We start from the raw sequence: 18660 nt of genomic DNA on the forward strand, positions 1-18660 counted from the left end.
TATTGTTTTGTCTTTTCCGCAGTCATAATAACTTTCTACCTAAGAATTATCACAGTTGACAGCAGATAGATTTGCAAATTAACTCCTTATTTCAATCATAATATTTAAAAATGTAAGCATTTAATCTCTCAAGAAATACGCTATTGAATATCTTTAAACATAATTATTACATGAAGTTTGCCGAAAATGACAAAAACGAATCTATTTCCTAATACAATTATATTATATTTTAATGATAATTTCGAATTTTTTCATTTTTAACAATATATTAAAACATAATTTTCATTTGTAATAGATTTTTAAGCGTGAAAAAGTGGTTGCTACGCAAGAAACACCAGATTGAGCTCGCTCGTAAGCGAGGATGGAAGGGGTACTGGGTCTGCCTGAAGGGCACAACTCTACTTTTTTACCCTTGCGACTCTCGTGAGGGCCGTTCAGTAGAAGCTGCACCAAAACATCTCATTATTGTCGACGGAGCCATCATGCAACCGATACCTGAACATCCCAAACGTGATTACATATTCTGCTTAAGTACAGCTTTTGGTGATGCATATCTATTCCAAGCGCCATGTCAAGTAAGTTTATTTTTATATTTATTTAAAAAACAACCCATAGCGAATCAATTTTGAGAATTATATTTTTGATTCCCCTAGATTGAGCTCGAAAACTGGGTGAATAGTATACACAGTGCATGTGCTGCGGCATTTGCTCGACACCGCGGCAAAACAGGAACGCTTCACCTACTTCAAGAAGAAATTTACCGTCTAGAGAAAGCAATTGAATCCGTAAGTAAAGGATAAATAGAAAGTAGGTTGATATTTTCAGTTAATTTAAAACAGCAATAAGCTTAGACGTAAGGGATTATAAATCACTACAGTCTGCATTCGAAAGGTGGCTGAATACAATGATACAATGCAGATACTGAGATATTATGCAAGGCTCGACCTCCACCGCTCGTCGTTCTGAACCAACAGAACTATTGTTTGACTAGTAGGAATCACTCACTTTTTTTGTAAACTAATATAGATTCTTACGATTTTCAACTTTAAAGCATTGCATTGAAGAGTCTTTTTTTAATAAAGAATGAGTTTTGCTGTGTTCGGTATAAGACTTGAAGTGTGTACAATGTACCGGATCAAAAGCATTCACTATTTATGCACATAAATATCATTCTTGCTTCCAGTTAACAACAAATACCTATATATATATATATATATATATATATATATATATATATATATATATATATATATATATATATATATATATAGTAACAAACATTTCAATGTCAAACTAACTTTAATACAAATAGTTTCTAAGAAATATAAAATATGTAATCGAAAAATAAATACCTAGTACCAGTTTAGAATATAAATGTAAATTATTTACTTTGTCATTCCCAAACTTCTCTTGGATTTACTACATAACTTACTACGAAATATTAATAATTTATTGTAGAAACTTTTAAACGTAACATACAGTGTATGTACACACTTAGCGTGTGCTGGCGGCGTGTGGTCTACGACGTTTCTCGTGCAAATCGAGCCAATTTCTGACCCGCATCGCTTAACCGCAACACGCATCAAAGCCTTTGCCGCAGTATCTGATCATTACACGTTTACCACAAGCGTGTAAATGCTTTTAAATCTTAGAAATCCAACCAAACCAAAATACGGGTTGAATTTAAATTATAAAATGAATTTAATTATAAATTATATTAATAATAAATCTCAGTGAATTAAACGCTGCAATATAGATTAGTTTATTATATTATTCCACATTGTTCAGTTATCGTACAGTTATATTATATAGTACAGTTATATTATATAGTTATATATAAAATAGTGTATCGCTATGCGGTGACTATGTAATCGTTTAGATTCCTTATGTACTTACCCGTATTATCTCAGTAACAGTAATACCCCTGTGACCTAATACCTAAACTGACATTTACATTGCATAATTGCAATTCGAAACGATCGATTCTCTTCATATCCTACCATTTGATTACATTCGTATGAAATTAGCAGCAGTGAATTTTCCTCGTTAAAACATAAACAATGGAAAGCGTGATTACAGTTCTATATAATAATAATAATACCTTGGGACATTTTTCACACACGGCCATCTGATCCCAAATTAAGCTTGTACAGAGCTTGTACTATGGAAACCAGACAACTGATATACTACATATACTATTTTTCTTTTGTAAATACATACTTATATAGATAATTACACCCAGACTCAGGACAAACATGTTCATGCACACAAATATCTGTCCTGGGTGAGAATCGAAGCCACAACCTTCGGCGTGAAAGGCAAGCACCCACCAACCACGCCGACCGGCTCGTCAAATATATTTGTTTGATGAATGAATTCCGCCGACATTTCGTGTAAGATGTGTGTAGTTTATCGCGAGCCATAGTGATCGCAGGCAGTTGGCGCGCGCTCATTAATATTCATGGGATACCTCGTGCCCTGGTACAGTTTGAGGGCCGCGCCTGCCATCAAATTATGACATACTGAGTTATCTTTAACCGTGACTGAAGTATGACATATGTTGTATAATTTAGGCACAGTAAAAACATAATACTTCTCGTATGTTTGCCTTTTTTAACAATGTAAAAAAAATATTAAAAGAAATTGGTAATAACTGCCAATTTCTTAACTATAACATATTTTGTCTAGGATCACAAGTTGAAACACATGGCAGATCTGCAGCAATCGGTTGTATCGGATCCGGAAACGAGAGCGCAGTTGGTAGTACAAATGCTGCAGTGGGAAGAAAATCTGGAAAGACTACACTGCGAACAATTCCGACTTCGATGCTACATGGCTAGCCTGCAGAGCGGCGAGTTACCAAATCCTAAGGTAAACAAAGCTCTATCTTCCCGTTAAACTAAGTTGAAGTTCTCATATTGCTTAAGAATCATGAGGTATTTGTTAATTAGAGACCTCTTTGATTTTTAATAAATATGTTTTAAGATAATAACATATTTATGTGTTTTAAAAACATTGCAATTAATAATTTCAATTAAGAAAGATTATGTATCCCACGCATAAAATTCATGAATATCATAATAGAAATATTGAACCTATCAATATGAGTCATAAAAATGTTGTGAAATGATTTTATCGAGTTGACAGAAAAGTGATATTTGTTAGCTTCGCTGCCCAAATTGACAGATCCGTTGACCGGGAGGAGGATCGTATCTGTTACGCCGACCCATGTCACGCCTCTATAAATTGCCTCTCAACAATCGGAATGAAAATATCTACAATATTTCCATACATTGGCCTCGTTCGAATGTAATACTTGACTCAATTATAGCGACGCCATACTATCTTTGATTTCGTTATGTCAACATTCATTTTAAAATTTAAATATGGTAGATATTCGCGGTAACTTAACAAAATAAAGTTTGATGATTTGGATTACGTTATACTTTAAAATCGAATGAAATGTATTTCTATTGTGTATGAGTAGATAGATAATGACTGCCTGTTTGACCTAGATCCCGGTTGTCCTGAGTTCGAACACCGGGTCAGGCATATAAAAAGTTATTTGAGGTTACTTTCGATTTATAAGAGTGAATAAATAGAGAGGACTTATATTTGCCTACTTGTGCACCGATGGAATGGCTGCCGGGGCCGAAAACAGTCAGGAAGACGTCATTATCTGATCGGAATTGTTATTAGGATAAAAAAACTTCAATTTTTTTTAAGAGCTTTCTTCGAGAAACATGGAAATTATTACTTGTCACACTTTACTGCTCTATCAATGCTAACTTAGCACAAACTTTATTGTTAATTACAATACAAAAAAAAATTGTATTTTTATGACAAAAACGTTTCACGATTGTGATTTTTAAATTATTTTAGCTTTTTTTAATAGTAATAAACTAAAATAATTTGTAAATAAATTTCAATTAAATGGTAAACTTTTTGTGGTTTAAAAAATACATATACTTAATTTTTTTCAAACATCACAATATACTAATGATACATGTATTTAATCAAATAATTGCATGCGAACTATAGCGAGTTTCGTTCAATAGATTTATAAAATTTTAAAAGTAGCATAGGGCTAAGTGTGAGAAACGTTCCAGTCATTGCTGACGCACGTGTCACGTGGCACCAAAAGCACGCTGAACAAGCTGGGCGTGTTCACGGTGTCATCATTCCACGCGTTCATCTGCGCACGCTCCCCCTCGCTGCTAAACAACTTACTTGCTGGCCGCGGCGCAACCAAGCGCAGGGCTCCTAATCTGTCACGATCCAACTCTGGTTCCAGCCGACGTTCCATGCAGGTTGGTATATTTCTTCATAATTATGGTAACATTTTTTTTTATAAAATTTCAATGTATTCTTTTTCTAAACCCATCATAAGTTACATCACAGAATTACTCGTATAACGAAAGTATCCATTATCGTGAAAATTGAATTACAAAGGCAAATGCGGCGCTGAGGCCGTCGTACCCAATTAGATGAAGCACTGTTCATTGCTGTCCAGTAGCTTACAACATTTTAATATTGTATTTGAAATGGTAATTCTTGGATAACATTTGAGTTTTACAGATTAAATTTATGTTTTTGTTTTTAGAATTATTTTTCAAAACTCTTTCTAATTATATGTACTACAATAAACTAAAACAAAAATACACAATATTTTCTCAAAGTTCAGGAAAACTGTAACTCCTAGTTCAGGTATAAGTATATGGAGGTGGCGTGCCGTCTAATATCTTAGGAACTTGTAATATACACTGTCACGAAAAGCAACGATTACTTAGTTACTCGCAGCCGCCGACTGCCTGTCATTAGACATTTCGCCCTTGTTACTAGAACAAATTACGAGCACGGCTCTATTAAGGAAAGCGGTAAATTGCCCTCGAGCAAACACAGTAGCTTTACTACCCAAATTAAGTTGTACTATGACGGTTTTTCTTTACAAAACTATGTACAGTAGTTTTGTTGTACAAAAAATTAAGGCAAAAATTAAGACTTACAGACAAGAATTTTGTTAGGTATTCACATTAGACTAACATTAAAACTATTATAATTACTATTTAACATTTTGAACAATCCTTATACACAGAATATAAGTAACCATTATATTTCAGGAACGTTATATATTCCCGTTGGAAGTCCTTTTGTCTATTACACCAAGTTTTTGTTTTCTTTTCTTCGCTTTTTTTAAAATATGGACTGAGACTTTTATGTGGGCGTTCTTTTGTGATGTTCCCATTGTAAAACAGATGTCGCGTGAAGAAGGCGAAGCCGCCGTAAGGGTTTCATTACCCGAAGGTACCACTGCGACTGTGGGCGTACGCGAAGGGATGTCGGTCGAGGAGTTCCTCGCGTCCGCCTGCGCTCGGCGCTCGCTCAACCCGCTCGAGCACTTCGTGAGGGTGAAGAAACGGCGCGACATGGAAGACCACAACTACTTCGTGCCGCATAGAAGTGATCTCATTGAAACCTATGTGAGTTGATCTATGCTAATGCATTCTAAATCGGCAACGTCTAAAAAAAATAAACATATAACATTATGTATTTTAAGAAATTCTAACTGAATTAATACTAATATAAAGATTAATTGATATAAATATCAATTCGATATACGTTAATAAATATAACATAATTACAAAATTGTAATTATTTGTTTAACGACTACATTTTTTTTATAAAAAATTAGAATTAAAATCAATAATATTATTTATAGCAAAAATTTATCATGATAATTGATGTAGCTACACACTCATGAAGTAGTAGAAGTGTGCGCCAAAATCCTGTATCAAGTGGAGCTGCAGCGCACGACGCTAGAGCAGATGTGGGGCTTTAGCGTTGAGGCTGAGCTCATCGAGAATGCAGAGCGCCAGGACGAGCTCTGCTGCTACGTCAGCCGCGTCGAAGACAAGAGCGTCGCTATGCAGAATGGTAACATAACCTTCACAAAGTCATTTTCATTATTAATTACAGGTACAAGTAATTTATTTAACTAGCGTAAATCGAGTAGCGTAGATCGAAAGCATGATTTCCGTGTACGGGAAGTATGCGAAAGAATCCTCTCTCGTAAGTACTATCGATTTTTTGTTAGGATTAAAAAGCAAGACAAACTCTAAACGTGTAACTTTTCTAAATCTATTATATACATTTGAGTTGCTTATTTATATAGTAAACTTAACACCGATTATTTGCAAATAGTCATTCTTATCGATTTTTAACCTGTCATTGATTCAAAATATTGATAAGATTAAGAATAGCAATCCCTTGGTATATCTTCAAAATATTAAATGTATAGGTGTTTTGTTTTCAAAAATCGTAGAACATTCTTTGATAAATTAACAATGATATAAAACTAATAAAGTAAATCGTTAATAAAATAACATAAAATTACAAAAGTTGTGGTTATTAACATTGCAATTCACAGATCGTTCTATAAAGTACTAGAATCCAAATACCCTGTTTAAAAAATGTTATGCAATCAATTTGTTGTCAGGTATAATCAAAGGCGACGAAATAATGGTAATTAATGGAGCGATCGTATCTGACCTAGATATGATGTATTTGGAGAGCGTGCTACAAGAGGAACTCTCCCTGGTTATGATGATGAGGTAAGGTTTAAACTCGTCTATTAATTATCACTTTCATGCAATTTTGCCGATCGGTAGGTGAGTAAGCCGCTGTTCATTAATCAACGGTCTTCGCGTGCATTCGTTAGCATCGATTCGCATAATTCGATGCAGCGAGGTCGAGTTCGTTATGAATAAAAGGCTTCTCGTGGCTTTGTGAGTGTAGCCTGGAGCGAAACTGGAAAGCGGGTCGTGGGACCTAATAAAACGGAAGTCAAAGCGTGGCAGAGCGCTCCTTGTGTGGAAGTCTCGCAGGGTGGAAGGCTCGCGTCGGCATTTCCCGCCCTCATACACCTGACCTTTCGACCGCGACAAGTTTACTGAAGCGCTCGCAACGACCTACATGCTCCCTCGCTAGGTTAACCAAGAGGCCGATAAATTAAATACTGACTTAGAATTTTAACGTCCTTTTAAAAACCCTATCCTAGGCCTGTTTCTTTAATTTTGTTAAAATCTACGGTCTTTCATATTTATCGGGGAAATAATATACTTAAGTACATTAACTTAGGGAAGACGTACAAAGTTTTATAAATCAAGTTTAGAAAAAATAAGTACATCGTTAAATCGAAAACAATATCATGTGTTGCAAGATTGTAATAGTAACTTGGTCCGAAAATACATAATACAGTAATCTCTATTAAATATATATCAAAATAATATTATCAAAATATAAATAGCTACATAAAACTAAAATCACTGAGTCTAGAATGTTTGTTCCTGAAAAAAATCTGGCAACCCTATCGCTCGCCCGCGGCCCTCACCCGCGTCTCGCGCACGCCATTGTGCGCGCCGCAGCCGAGCCTCTTGACGTCGCGCGTGAATTATTATTATTACAGCCCCATATTGAATGAGCCTTGGCAACTTTTACATCAACTGAGCTCTTCTCCTCTGCGTATTAAACCTGACCAGAAATTAGTCCTGTTGATTGTGGTAAGTTCGACAAAAAACGTCTCCCGGTCGCAGAATCATGATACCTTTTAAATTTGTGCTCCAAAAAATAAATCAAAAATATTTCATACGAAAAGAAAAGCCATTGTCTTCGTAACAAAACTTTTTTTTGCTTCAAAATTATTTTCGATACTTATTACTTTAAAGCCGCCCGACTCAATCAGGGCTTTTATATTAAACGAAAAAAAAAATCAAATTCACTGAATTGAATTAAAGAAAATGTTGTCGTTTACAATTTCAATTGAACCGATATGAACTTAAAATATAATAAAATAACAGTCCTGATATTTTGAAGATAACGAAAAATTTCATTTAATTATCGATGAGTTCACTTTTAAAATTGTTATTTAAATTATTCTAAAAGTAATGACTTAATACTAACTATATTTTACCTTGAAATCGTTCCGTCGAGATACATTTCAGTTATTGTTCACATTTCATTACCATCTCTTGTACTGTATATTGTACAATTTACCATTAATAAATAGTGTTCCGTATGGTTGAAACATTTTATAAGAAATTTGAAACGTAATATTATATATAATATCAAGATCATAATCGCCTGTTTAAATTGGTACAACAGTAGCTTTGTAAAGTACGGCAGTAGCTTACAAAAAGTAAAGAATTCAATGTCGAAAGTACAGATATATTACTGGCATATAAAAGTTATATATCGATCTATTATATATAATATGACGAGACAATTTTATGACCTAATGGGAATTCTTTTGTTGTCAACTTCATTTGAAAATACAAGTAAATTATTTTATCTTTTTTGAGTGTGCTAAAAAAAATCTCAATCAAGGGAAGCAAGCATTTTATATTTAATTCTAATATATCTGTTTTGAACCGAGATGGCCTAGTGGTTAGAAAGCGTGAATCTTAACCGATGATCGTGGGTTCAAGCCCGGGTAAGCACCACTAAATTTTCATGTGCTTAATTTGTGATTATAATTCATCGCGTGCTTGACGGTGAAGGAAAACATCATGAGGAAACCTGCATATGTCTAATTTAATTGAAATTATGTCACATGTGTATTCTACCAACCCGCATTGGAGCAGCGTGGTGGAATAAGCTCTAAACCTTCTCCTCAAAAAGGGAGAGGAGGCCTTAGCTCAGCAGTGGGACATTAACAGGCTGTTACTGTTTATATCTGTTTTTTTTTCTGGCATGATGAAAAAAATATAATGATAACATTAGATAAATTTAATTAAAAAACTAAACTACTAACTTGAACTATTCGTTCAATGAGTTCATTCCTTACAATTAAACTAATATTGTTCGTTGATTTTTATGTGTATGGTGTATGAGTCTATGTTTTGAAAGCCTTTGTTTTAATCATTGAAGTCTTCGTATGTTTTCTACAAGCGAGCCCTAAAAAACGATCAAGCATAAGCTTCAATGAACGAATTAATTAAATTCATTTTCCAGCATTAAAGTGCTGCATTTTCATTAAGTCGAACTTACACAAATAACTGTTACGCTTATTCCAACCTACTTTCTCGCTGTTCTAATTCAAACACTAGAGCGTTCTAAACGCAGGGAACAGACGTCTGTATAGTGGATGCAATTTACATACGAGTCCGCGCTTACGGAACTGTCGGAAATGGATGACATGCCTGCATGAGATCACCAATAGGTACTAGCTATGAATTAGATTTCAGTACCTAAATTTAAAAGCTATGGTAGCTTCGCTTTTGTCAGGTTTTATAAACAATTATATTGGTTACGAGAATCAAAATACACATTGAACATAAAATATGTTTTTTCAAACAACATGCTCTAGGTTCTAAAAATTTTATCCCACTTATTGTATTTCAAATTTATATTACCTTTCGTATATTTATTTTATTGATCTTTATTAGCAATAACATAAAAATGTAATCAGAATGCTGTATTACATTCTAAAAATATCTTTAGAATTTTTAGTAGATTTTTGGTAAATAGACTAATGTGCGCTCTGCTCCACATGTGATTTTTCCTAAAGGATTTTGATACGCCTAGACAAAATTTTTCCAACGTTCGTAATCTACCAACCAAATAGAAGAATATTCTCTTGAGTTGTAAAATAAATACAGTCAACCGGACAATTAGAATCGCGGTTTACTAGGAAATAATAAATGTAGAGGAATCGTGAACACGGTTTGGTCGCAGGTCGTCGCGGACGGAGCCGCCGGAGCTGAGCGGCGTGATGCGCGCAGCCACGGACGATATAATCGATTCGTTGGTGTGTCCACCGCCGCCTAGCGAGCCGCCCGTCATCTCCGACGACATGATATCCGGCCTCATCGTGCCGGCGCCTGCTTGGAGTGAGTATATTGTTTATACTCCTTGACTGACACCCGTAACGATCATTACACATATTGATTGTTAGCGCATTTATTTAGGCTATGATAAAAAAGATGAGCGTTTGATGTCGTTGGGTTTTCTGTTTACCTGAAATTTTAAATTAACCATAGCCGGCGTAGCAAGATAATTTTGGGCTTAAATAATAATTACATTTCTGAGAGCTCTTCACACGTGACCAAACAACGACGCCGGTGTCACAGCGTAACTTTAAGCCTTACATCAACACATGCTGTATATATATGGTTCCTAGCATAAACTCTAAAATCCAGCCCTGTATTTAATGCGCACGTTGTATAGAAATTGCTCTTATATTTTCAACCTGCAACTCTCAGCGACCATGGCAACACTTAATCTTTCGAACTAACGAAGCGTTATGTTGTTAGAATTCAATTAAAGCATAACGAATATGTCCGTGCCTCTACTGACGAGATATTGATGCCCAAGCACACACGCTATTATATCGTTGGTCAGAAACTACGTTTCGGTACTATGTACAGTATTCATTATATTATGTAAATATTCGCAATAATAAGAAATAACATATTCAGATGGACGCAAATAATCATAAACATTTTATATTGTATGTTAAACCAATTTATTTCTTTGTTAACAACATGAACAAAAATACTTTTATTTTTATCTCACAATATTAATGCTTAACAAGCAACTTGAGTTTTTTCGTCGACGTAATACTTGGCAACGATTCCGCTATACCAAAATTTCATTAGCTTCCAATATTGTGGCTGTCAGCCAGTATTGTTATTAGTACACCGAAGTATTACAATTAGCATCATTTCAATTTGCGGTTATCGATTCCCAATGCTAACTTTTATACTATATAATTCTGGTAATTGTATGCTCTTTTTGATTGTTATGTATGTCTAATAAATAGGTCACATTAATTAATTTTAATAGGATATTTTCATATTGTAAATATGTTAAGTATGGAGTACCTACTCATATTAATTAGATATTCTATCAGAAGAGTTGCCTTTGAACATAATAATAAATTAAATAGATTGCAAAAATGAAATTTATTTTGCATCGATTAATGCTATTGAATTGACGCATCTAAATTTAGAATAAAGGTATTTAAAATAGGGTTGAATTAAAAAATATACAGTACTCGTATCAGTTCATTTTAAAAGTTAATTACAAATGGAGCCTTTTGTCTCCCGAAACGGTATCATTGTAGCGGTGTGGTCACTATTTAGAACGAGCCCGAAATTGCTACGCTCTTGATTCACTCGCTGTGATTTATTTCAGTACGAGGGTCTGCAACACAAGAGGCAATTATAATACCGTATTGGTTTGACATGCGAGGCGATACTTGATGCTACGATAGAGAATATGAACTCGGAACAATAAGCCTCATCGACCGCATAAATCCTTATTACGCGCTATTATATTGCCACATTCAAACAGAGCAGCTTTATTCATTTTTATCTTTTATATCACTGTAATGGAGATAATCAGTTTTATTTAAAACTGTAATTTCGACATTATAAAACTTGTACAAAAGTATCATAATTATAACCATACAAAAATAAATTATAATTTATTTTAAACGAGAATGTCATGAATATATTTGAATTTAAATTATATATTTGAATACATCATATCGGCATTTACCAGTAATATATAGTAATTTTAACGTACAAAGCAAAACTGATAATATGTTCCTTAAGCCTAGTGTTTTAGATTTATGAAGTAGGTTACAGCAAATTCAAAACTGAAAGCAAAACCACTCATCGCGGCCTCCAAATAAAGGTCGCGACCCTTTCCCCTGGGCTATTTGCTCGCCCCTGATGTCGACTTACCTCGACCAAAAAACTCATTGTGTCACTTCTTATCACAATACGAACTGAGATGTAATTTAGCCGTTAATTTTGAAATCTGCTGCCTTATCAAAAACCCAAATAAATAATTACGTTTCGTATTTCATATCGCCGGTGATTTTGAGCGTCGTCATGACTCAGACGTACTTGATAGCAATTTAGGGCGGCTTTATTTCAGATGTGATATTCCAATATTAGCTACATTTTGATTATCATATAATAATTGTAATTAACATTCTGCGTTAATTATTTTAATTTCCGTTGTAAATCTTAATACACTATTACCTACCGAGCAATATTTGTACCTACGCATATAACACATATGGTACACACATAGGCTTATGTACGATTTCAACTGATTGCTCTTGTATAACGGGTATAATATTAATAATAATAAAAAAAATTTAATACTTAAAGATATGATAATATATAATAAAACACCTATTACAATTCCAATTCGAATGTGATAACTATATAGTATTTTATAAGAACGATATATTCTGTAAATTATTTATAAATTAGAATAAAAGTTACAAAATACATTTCTGATCTACAGAATATTATACATTTGAAGAAATAATAATCTAAATACAAACAGGTAAAGAACTGTACAGCCCAGAAGCGGAAGCACATGGCGATGCGACGAGCACGGGCCCGCCGAAGGTTAGCTCTCGGACTAACTCCTTCGAGATCGAGAACCTCCTTAAGGTGCTTAATAAGGAAGACTTCACTTAAAAAGCTTTTTTGCTCACTCCTGCACCCTTCACCCGCTTGACTCGACATCTCAACGATCTACGTAACCTTTTCCGTCGACTACTCAAGGGCACTCGCTTCGATACGAAATCCGTTTCTAAATGATTAATTAATCAACCTTATATTGGTATCGATTTCTAAGATTTATCCAATAATTTCAAGTATAAGAGTAATCAGACTCGGAAGAAACGAACTTTCGTAAGGAACACGCTCCAAAAGTATTCCCCGCAATCATTGTTTCGTTATCATCATAACATTTGCTACGTAGCAATAATAGCTTTAATCCGTGGGCATAAATAGAAGTGTGGGCGTGTCCGTGTGCGGCAGAGTGCGGAGCAGGTGACGGGCTGGTGCCGTTCTCCGGCCGACACGCGCCGTGGCAGCCCCACCGGCAGCCTGACCAGCGCGGCGGTCACGCCCTCGCGACACCTTTCCGACGCGGACAAGCTGCGTAAAGTCCTCATGGAGCTCGTCGACACCGAGCGCGCTTACGTCAAGGTTGGTCGAGGCTCTATGAATCGATATCTTACGTTCACGTTCAGAGACTAGAGTCGAGGACGCTCAATCGACAGTGTCAGATATTATCTAACCATTATCTATCTCGTACGAACCGGCGTTGCGGCTTATCGAAAGATCTGAGGTGGTAAAAACGTGTCGTAATACTCAGCTGACTGCGCTTTCACGGCCGATTACTCGATTGGATCTACGACGTGCAAAATATATCATTATGACGGGTGATCGCGTCGCATCCCGTTTTTATCTGATATATTAATAATTCGTGTATGGATTTTATTCTGTGTTAAATGATAAATACATATACATTCCTTTTACAGCTAAAATGATTTTAATGCCTATTTGGCCTTTTTTTTATTCATAAAAGCATAGATTACATTTGAATTGTTTTTATTTTAACGCATTTAAATAATGGAAGCTTTATATTATAAAAATGGGTAATAAACATGGGTAAAATCTTAAATTTAAGGTAAATTTATAACTTTTTGAAACTTACAGCTAAACAACTGACTAAATGAGCTATCGACTGTGTGTCTTACTTTACCAATAATTGCAGCATCTAAATAACTTGTTGGAGAATTACTTGGAACCGCTGAAGAAGGAAACTTTTTTATCGAACGCCGAAATCAACGCTTTGTTTGGAAATATTCAAGAGATAGTAACTTTCCAAAGACAATTCCTACAAAATTTAGAAGAAGCGCTGGAGGCTGAACCCAATTTCAACCATTTCGAATTATCTAATCAATTCAAGGTATGAAGACGATATATATTCAATTATTGTATATTATCATCAAAAACTATATAGTCCATTAATATTCAATACAAAATAGCCTACATTTTGTTTAATCCAACAAGTTTATTTAAATATTTTATCGGTGGTAGGGTTTTGTGCAAGCACCTCTGGGTAGGTAACAAATAGCACTGCTTGGTATTGTTGTGTTCCGATTTGATGGGTGAGTATGCCAGTGCAATTACAGGCACAAGGGACATAACATCTTAGTTCCCAAGGTTGGTGGCGCATTGGCGATGAAAGCGATGATTAACATATTTTCATACAATGCGAATGTCTATTTGCGTTTGTGACCACTTACCATCAGGTGGCCCATTTGCTCGTCCGCCTACCAATTCTATAACAACAAAAAACAAACTATAACTAACGTAACGTAACTACATATATTTTATTGAACGTTATATGTGTGTTGAGTTGTGCCATTCATAACTTCTATAATTTCGGTAAAATTTAAGCATTTTCATAAAACTTTCCAGAACGTTCTCTTCGCAGTTGGAAATGCTTTCCTCTATTACGTCAACCATTTCAAATTATACAGTTCTTTCTGCGCCAGTCACAGTAAGGCACAGAAAGTTTTACATCCGAGTAAGTTTTTCACATGAGATAATATCTCTTAATCGATTTTCTTTTAACTTTGTACTAAATGTATTTTCATTGCTAACAGACGAAGGTAACCAAGCGTTACAAGAATTCTTGGCAGCTCGCAATCCAAAACAACAACATTCTTCAACTTTAGAGTCGTACCTAATTAAACCTATTCAAAGAATCCTCAAATATCCATTACTTCTGCAACAGTTGAGAAATTTGACTGACGTGAATTCGGAGGAACATCTTCATTTAGTGGGTAAGGCAGTAATATATAATAATAGCCACTTTAAATTCAGATATAATAATATTATTGTATAAATTATTAAACTGTAAATTTATTTTATGAATGAGATACTATTTATTCACGTTACAGAAGCCTTAAAGGGAATGGAAAAAGTTGCAGAGCATATAAATGAAATGCAACGCATACACGAAGAATACGGTGCTATATTTGATCATTTGTTTAGACAACACCAGAAGTCTTGCAAGCAACCCATTGATCTGAGCCCTGGTTAGATTAATAAGTAATAAAAATCAAATAAGATAAACTTTTATGGAATTTAATGCCATCGTGAATATTTTCAGGTGATTTGTTGTACTATGGAGGCGTAGAATGGTTGAATATATCAGACTTTTTAGGTAAAATAAAGAAGGGACTGGAATTGCACGCTATGTGTTTTGTTTTTAAATCAGCCGTTGTCTTCCTTTGCAAAGAAAGACTGAGACAGAAGAAAAAGTTAATGGTGAGCTTCTTGTCTTTGAATACACAAAACTTGCACTGCATCACGTTCTTTACAGTTTCTATTCTATAACTGTTTATGTATGTAAAAATTTTTATGTTCACTGAAAATAATTAGAATTACTTCCTAGGGAAAAGTAAATTCGTTTATGTAACTTGTTTTATTCTAAAAAAAAAATAGCACTCTTAATTTGTGAGTTAACCAAAGGCTTATAATGAACTTACAGCGCCTCTCTAGTTAGCTTACTCTGTTGATCTTTACGTTTATTTAGTATTAAATTTAAAACCTGCACTGAAAAAAATTCTTATTTTACTGTCGTATTTTTGTAATTACTTGTTATTTAGAGGCAAATTTGAATTTACTTTTACACATATTTATACTCGATGCAAGTTGTGCTTTGTATGTGAAACTCTGTTTTAAAACGTCTAATATTGAATTGTAGGGTGTTTCCTCAAAAAATAATTCTAACGAGGTAGAAATAATTCGTTACCAAGTATTGATACCGGTAACGGAAGTGCAAGTTCGAGCTTCCTCAGCTAAGGATATGGACAGTCACTTCCTCTGGGAACTTATCCACTTGCGCAGTCAACTCCAACGACGATCCGAAAAAGTTTACGTTTTATCAAACAGGTAAAATAACACAAATCTGCTTATATCTAAAATTAAAATTATATTTCAATACGACAATTGAACACAAAACTTGACAGCTCTATAAGTTGACCTACGTGTAGTTTATAAAGTATCATGAATAGTACTTAGTCACAGTTTAAACAAAAATGTAATCATTCTTTACTTCCGAGTGACGAAGGGATTTTCGAACCTGATATCAACAGCAATAATTCGTCGTTTCTTTAATAATGAGACCATTCAACAGCACCGCGGACTTCCGCAACGCGTTCCTCAAGACAATTCGGCAAATAATCCGCGAGTCGGTCCGCAATATGTCGCTGCCAAGCGCGCGGCCCGCGCCCGCCCCGCCGCGCGCGCCGCACGCGCACCACTCGCACCACACGCTCGACCGACCCAAGCACCAGGTGACGACTGCTTAAACAGTTAACCTACTACTGAATACCAATCACGTATATCTTGATAGAGCAAATAGTAAAACTTCGAATGCTTAACATTTTGACCAATCAAGGCGAAACCTCTATGCTAAATTGTAGTAGTCTATTGTAGAGATTTTTTACAGCATAGAATTTACATACATCATATGAAGATTTATAAAAGATAGAAGCAAGTTTTATATAGTATTTATATAATAGAATAATTACACGAATTATATTCAAAAAATAATAAGTCATGTAACAAAATTAAGTTTTATCAAAAACAAAAAATAATCGACAAAAATAAATTCAAATAAAATAAGTTATAGGCAACGGTAACGATACCTTGGCACGTTAGGCCCACTCCGATTGGTTAAATACTCATATCTCACTCACTCACTTATTATTATTATTTGTATCATATATACCTTTAACGAGTTAACTATTAAATATCTAAGTTCTGTTTAATTTCTATTCATTGCTTTCATTTTCATAAACAGTTGTCTGACTATACATATACTTACATTTCATTCTCTAGGATTTTTGTGCAAGACTTGAATAATATACGAAGCCTTGGGTAGCCACAGATTTTGAAATGTGTAGTACTGAAAAAGTTTTTCTCATTAGCCAGTCTGAAACTTTGAGGAGAAACTTTTTCTAGATTCAGATAACTTTTCAAACTTGAACTGCAAAATAAAATCGAATATGACCGAAACTGTTTTAAATGATGATTTTAAAATTAAATGAAATACGGCTTAAAATAGGTAATTATTACTTTTTGATAAATAAATAAATAAATTGGCAAACTTTAGTAATATGAGCTACATTAACAAAACTGCAGTTAAATAATTGCGGTAGAATTATTTGTTTATTATTTCTATTACTGTAATGAATTATTTCTTGGAAATCTTCTCTCTTTTTTACTTTTTTATGTTTTAGTAAGATGTTCTTCTCACAGATGTATTTTATTGTAACACAATATATTTGTTACGATATGATATATGGTATGGTACGAGTGTATCTCTGTATATAAGGCAAGAGACTGTGCGGTATATGACATGAGCGAGAAGTTAACGACTAAGGAAATTACTATAGAAGATAAACTATAGAAGATATGGACAAAAACTCCAAATCAACGGAATAAGGGCAATCGACTGATATTTTTTTTATGTTTAACAATCTACTGAGTGTGATACACTGTTTTTAGGGATAAGGTCTAGCAGACCAGGTCGGTATTAAAATCCGAATGCTTACGTCACTCTACTAGTAGTAGTGTACGATAATTTCCAAAAGGGCATCTAAAGGAGTATTTTTATATGCTAAAATGTGCTTAAAAAGGTAATTAACGAACCTTTTAGGAATAGCTTTAACAAAGAAAAGCTTTGAAAAATGACGTTATAAAGTGCTAGCAAAAGCCAATTTAAATAAAGTATAAGATGATTTGGAATGTGGCTAAGTTATAGAGCAGAATTAAAATTATGCATTCAAAGTCTTTTGCAAATAATTACACCAGTCTTTAAATGTTGCGTCGGTAAAATTAAATACGTTATCATTCAAGCCATATATTTAAATGTATTTCTTGTTTAGCAAAGATTAGATGATGTATTAGAGTTTTTAAAGTTAAACTATATTTTATAGGTGCAGGTAATGCAAGGATCCCAAACACTTGGAAAGACCAAGAAACCTAAAACTACTGGACAACGCCTCTCTGCTGGAAATATCGAAGTATACATTTTCAATATCTTATTATACACTGGCATTACATATATACTAAAGTGATGATGCGTTTACCTAACTAGAGCTGTCTAGTAATCAAATAGATAGCTCTATTTTATAGTAATTTTATTTTAAATTTTTGACAGGTCGGTGATTTATCTAGGGAGAACTCACAAGAAGCTGAGGAACCACCGCAAATGTCTGAGGTATCTTCAGATGAAGCTACATTTAGACAGAGAAGCAAGACGCTTGGCGATACAGCAGGTTAGAAACCGTTTAATATATGTATATACATACTCGTATACACATAATTTTATAGTTTTAATTAATAAATGCTATCCTGCTATTTATTAAAGTAAAAGGGAAAAATGATTTTCGAGCGAAGAAAATTGTAATTTTATCATTGCTTATACTATTATGTATTACCTTTATATAGATATTGTATCGTAAAAATACCAATCAATTCTTATATTTTAATAAGCTGCCCTCCGTGTATTTAACCTCGTGGTTATCTGACAAAAAAAAAACATTGTAACAATGTTTCTATCATTCGGACAGTCCTATTTCGCCGGTTGGTTATATTTCAATATAACCAACTATTATTCCTTTTTATAGTAGCCCCATAAAAATTATCCCTATTATATATGTAATTAGTAATTTATCTATTATCTATTAAATCTCCTTCCTTCTATTATATTCTATTATTATATCTTGAAAATAGTGAAATAAACAGTCATAATATCTGTTTTTTG

The 18660-nt window shown here is 34.1% G+C and overlaps 1 protein-coding gene across 5 annotated transcripts in view; it reads left to right on the plus strand.

The window, feature by feature from the left end:
* LOC126768442 (protein still life, isoforms C/SIF type 2) overlaps positions 1–18660 on the plus strand; it is an 81440-nt gene that overhangs the window by 58478 nt on the left and 4302 nt on the right. For all 5 annotated transcript variants that reach the window (XM_050486500.1, XM_050486501.1, XM_050486498.1 and 2 more), the window contains 19 exons: positions 296–575; positions 654–785; positions 2689–2871; positions 4110–4310; positions 5256–5480; positions 5748–5934; positions 6497–6611; positions 9733–9887; positions 12364–12473; positions 12846–13016; positions 13588–13782; positions 14298–14406; positions 14486–14665; positions 14783–14920; positions 14995–15152; positions 15592–15779; positions 16024–16183; positions 17831–17917; positions 18055–18172. In XM_050486500.1, coding sequence (XP_050342457.1) covers positions 296–575; positions 654–785; positions 2689–2871; positions 4110–4310; positions 5256–5480; positions 5748–5934; positions 6497–6611; positions 9733–9887; positions 12364–12473; positions 12846–13016; positions 13588–13782; positions 14298–14406; positions 14486–14665; positions 14783–14920; positions 14995–15152; positions 15592–15779; positions 16024–16183; positions 17831–17917; positions 18055–18172 — 3092 coding nt within the window. The remainder of the gene's footprint in view (positions 1–295; positions 576–653; positions 786–2688; positions 2872–4109; positions 4311–5255; positions 5481–5747; positions 5935–6496; positions 6612–9732; positions 9888–12363; positions 12474–12845; positions 13017–13587; positions 13783–14297; positions 14407–14485; positions 14666–14782; positions 14921–14994; positions 15153–15591; positions 15780–16023; positions 16184–17830; positions 17918–18054; positions 18173–18660) is intronic.

This window comes from Nymphalis io, chromosome 5, assembly GCF_905147045.1.
Source record: "Nymphalis io chromosome 5, ilAglIoxx1.1, whole genome shotgun sequence".
In the NCBI taxonomy this organism is placed as follows: domain Eukaryota; kingdom Metazoa; phylum Arthropoda; class Insecta; order Lepidoptera; family Nymphalidae; genus Nymphalis; species Nymphalis io.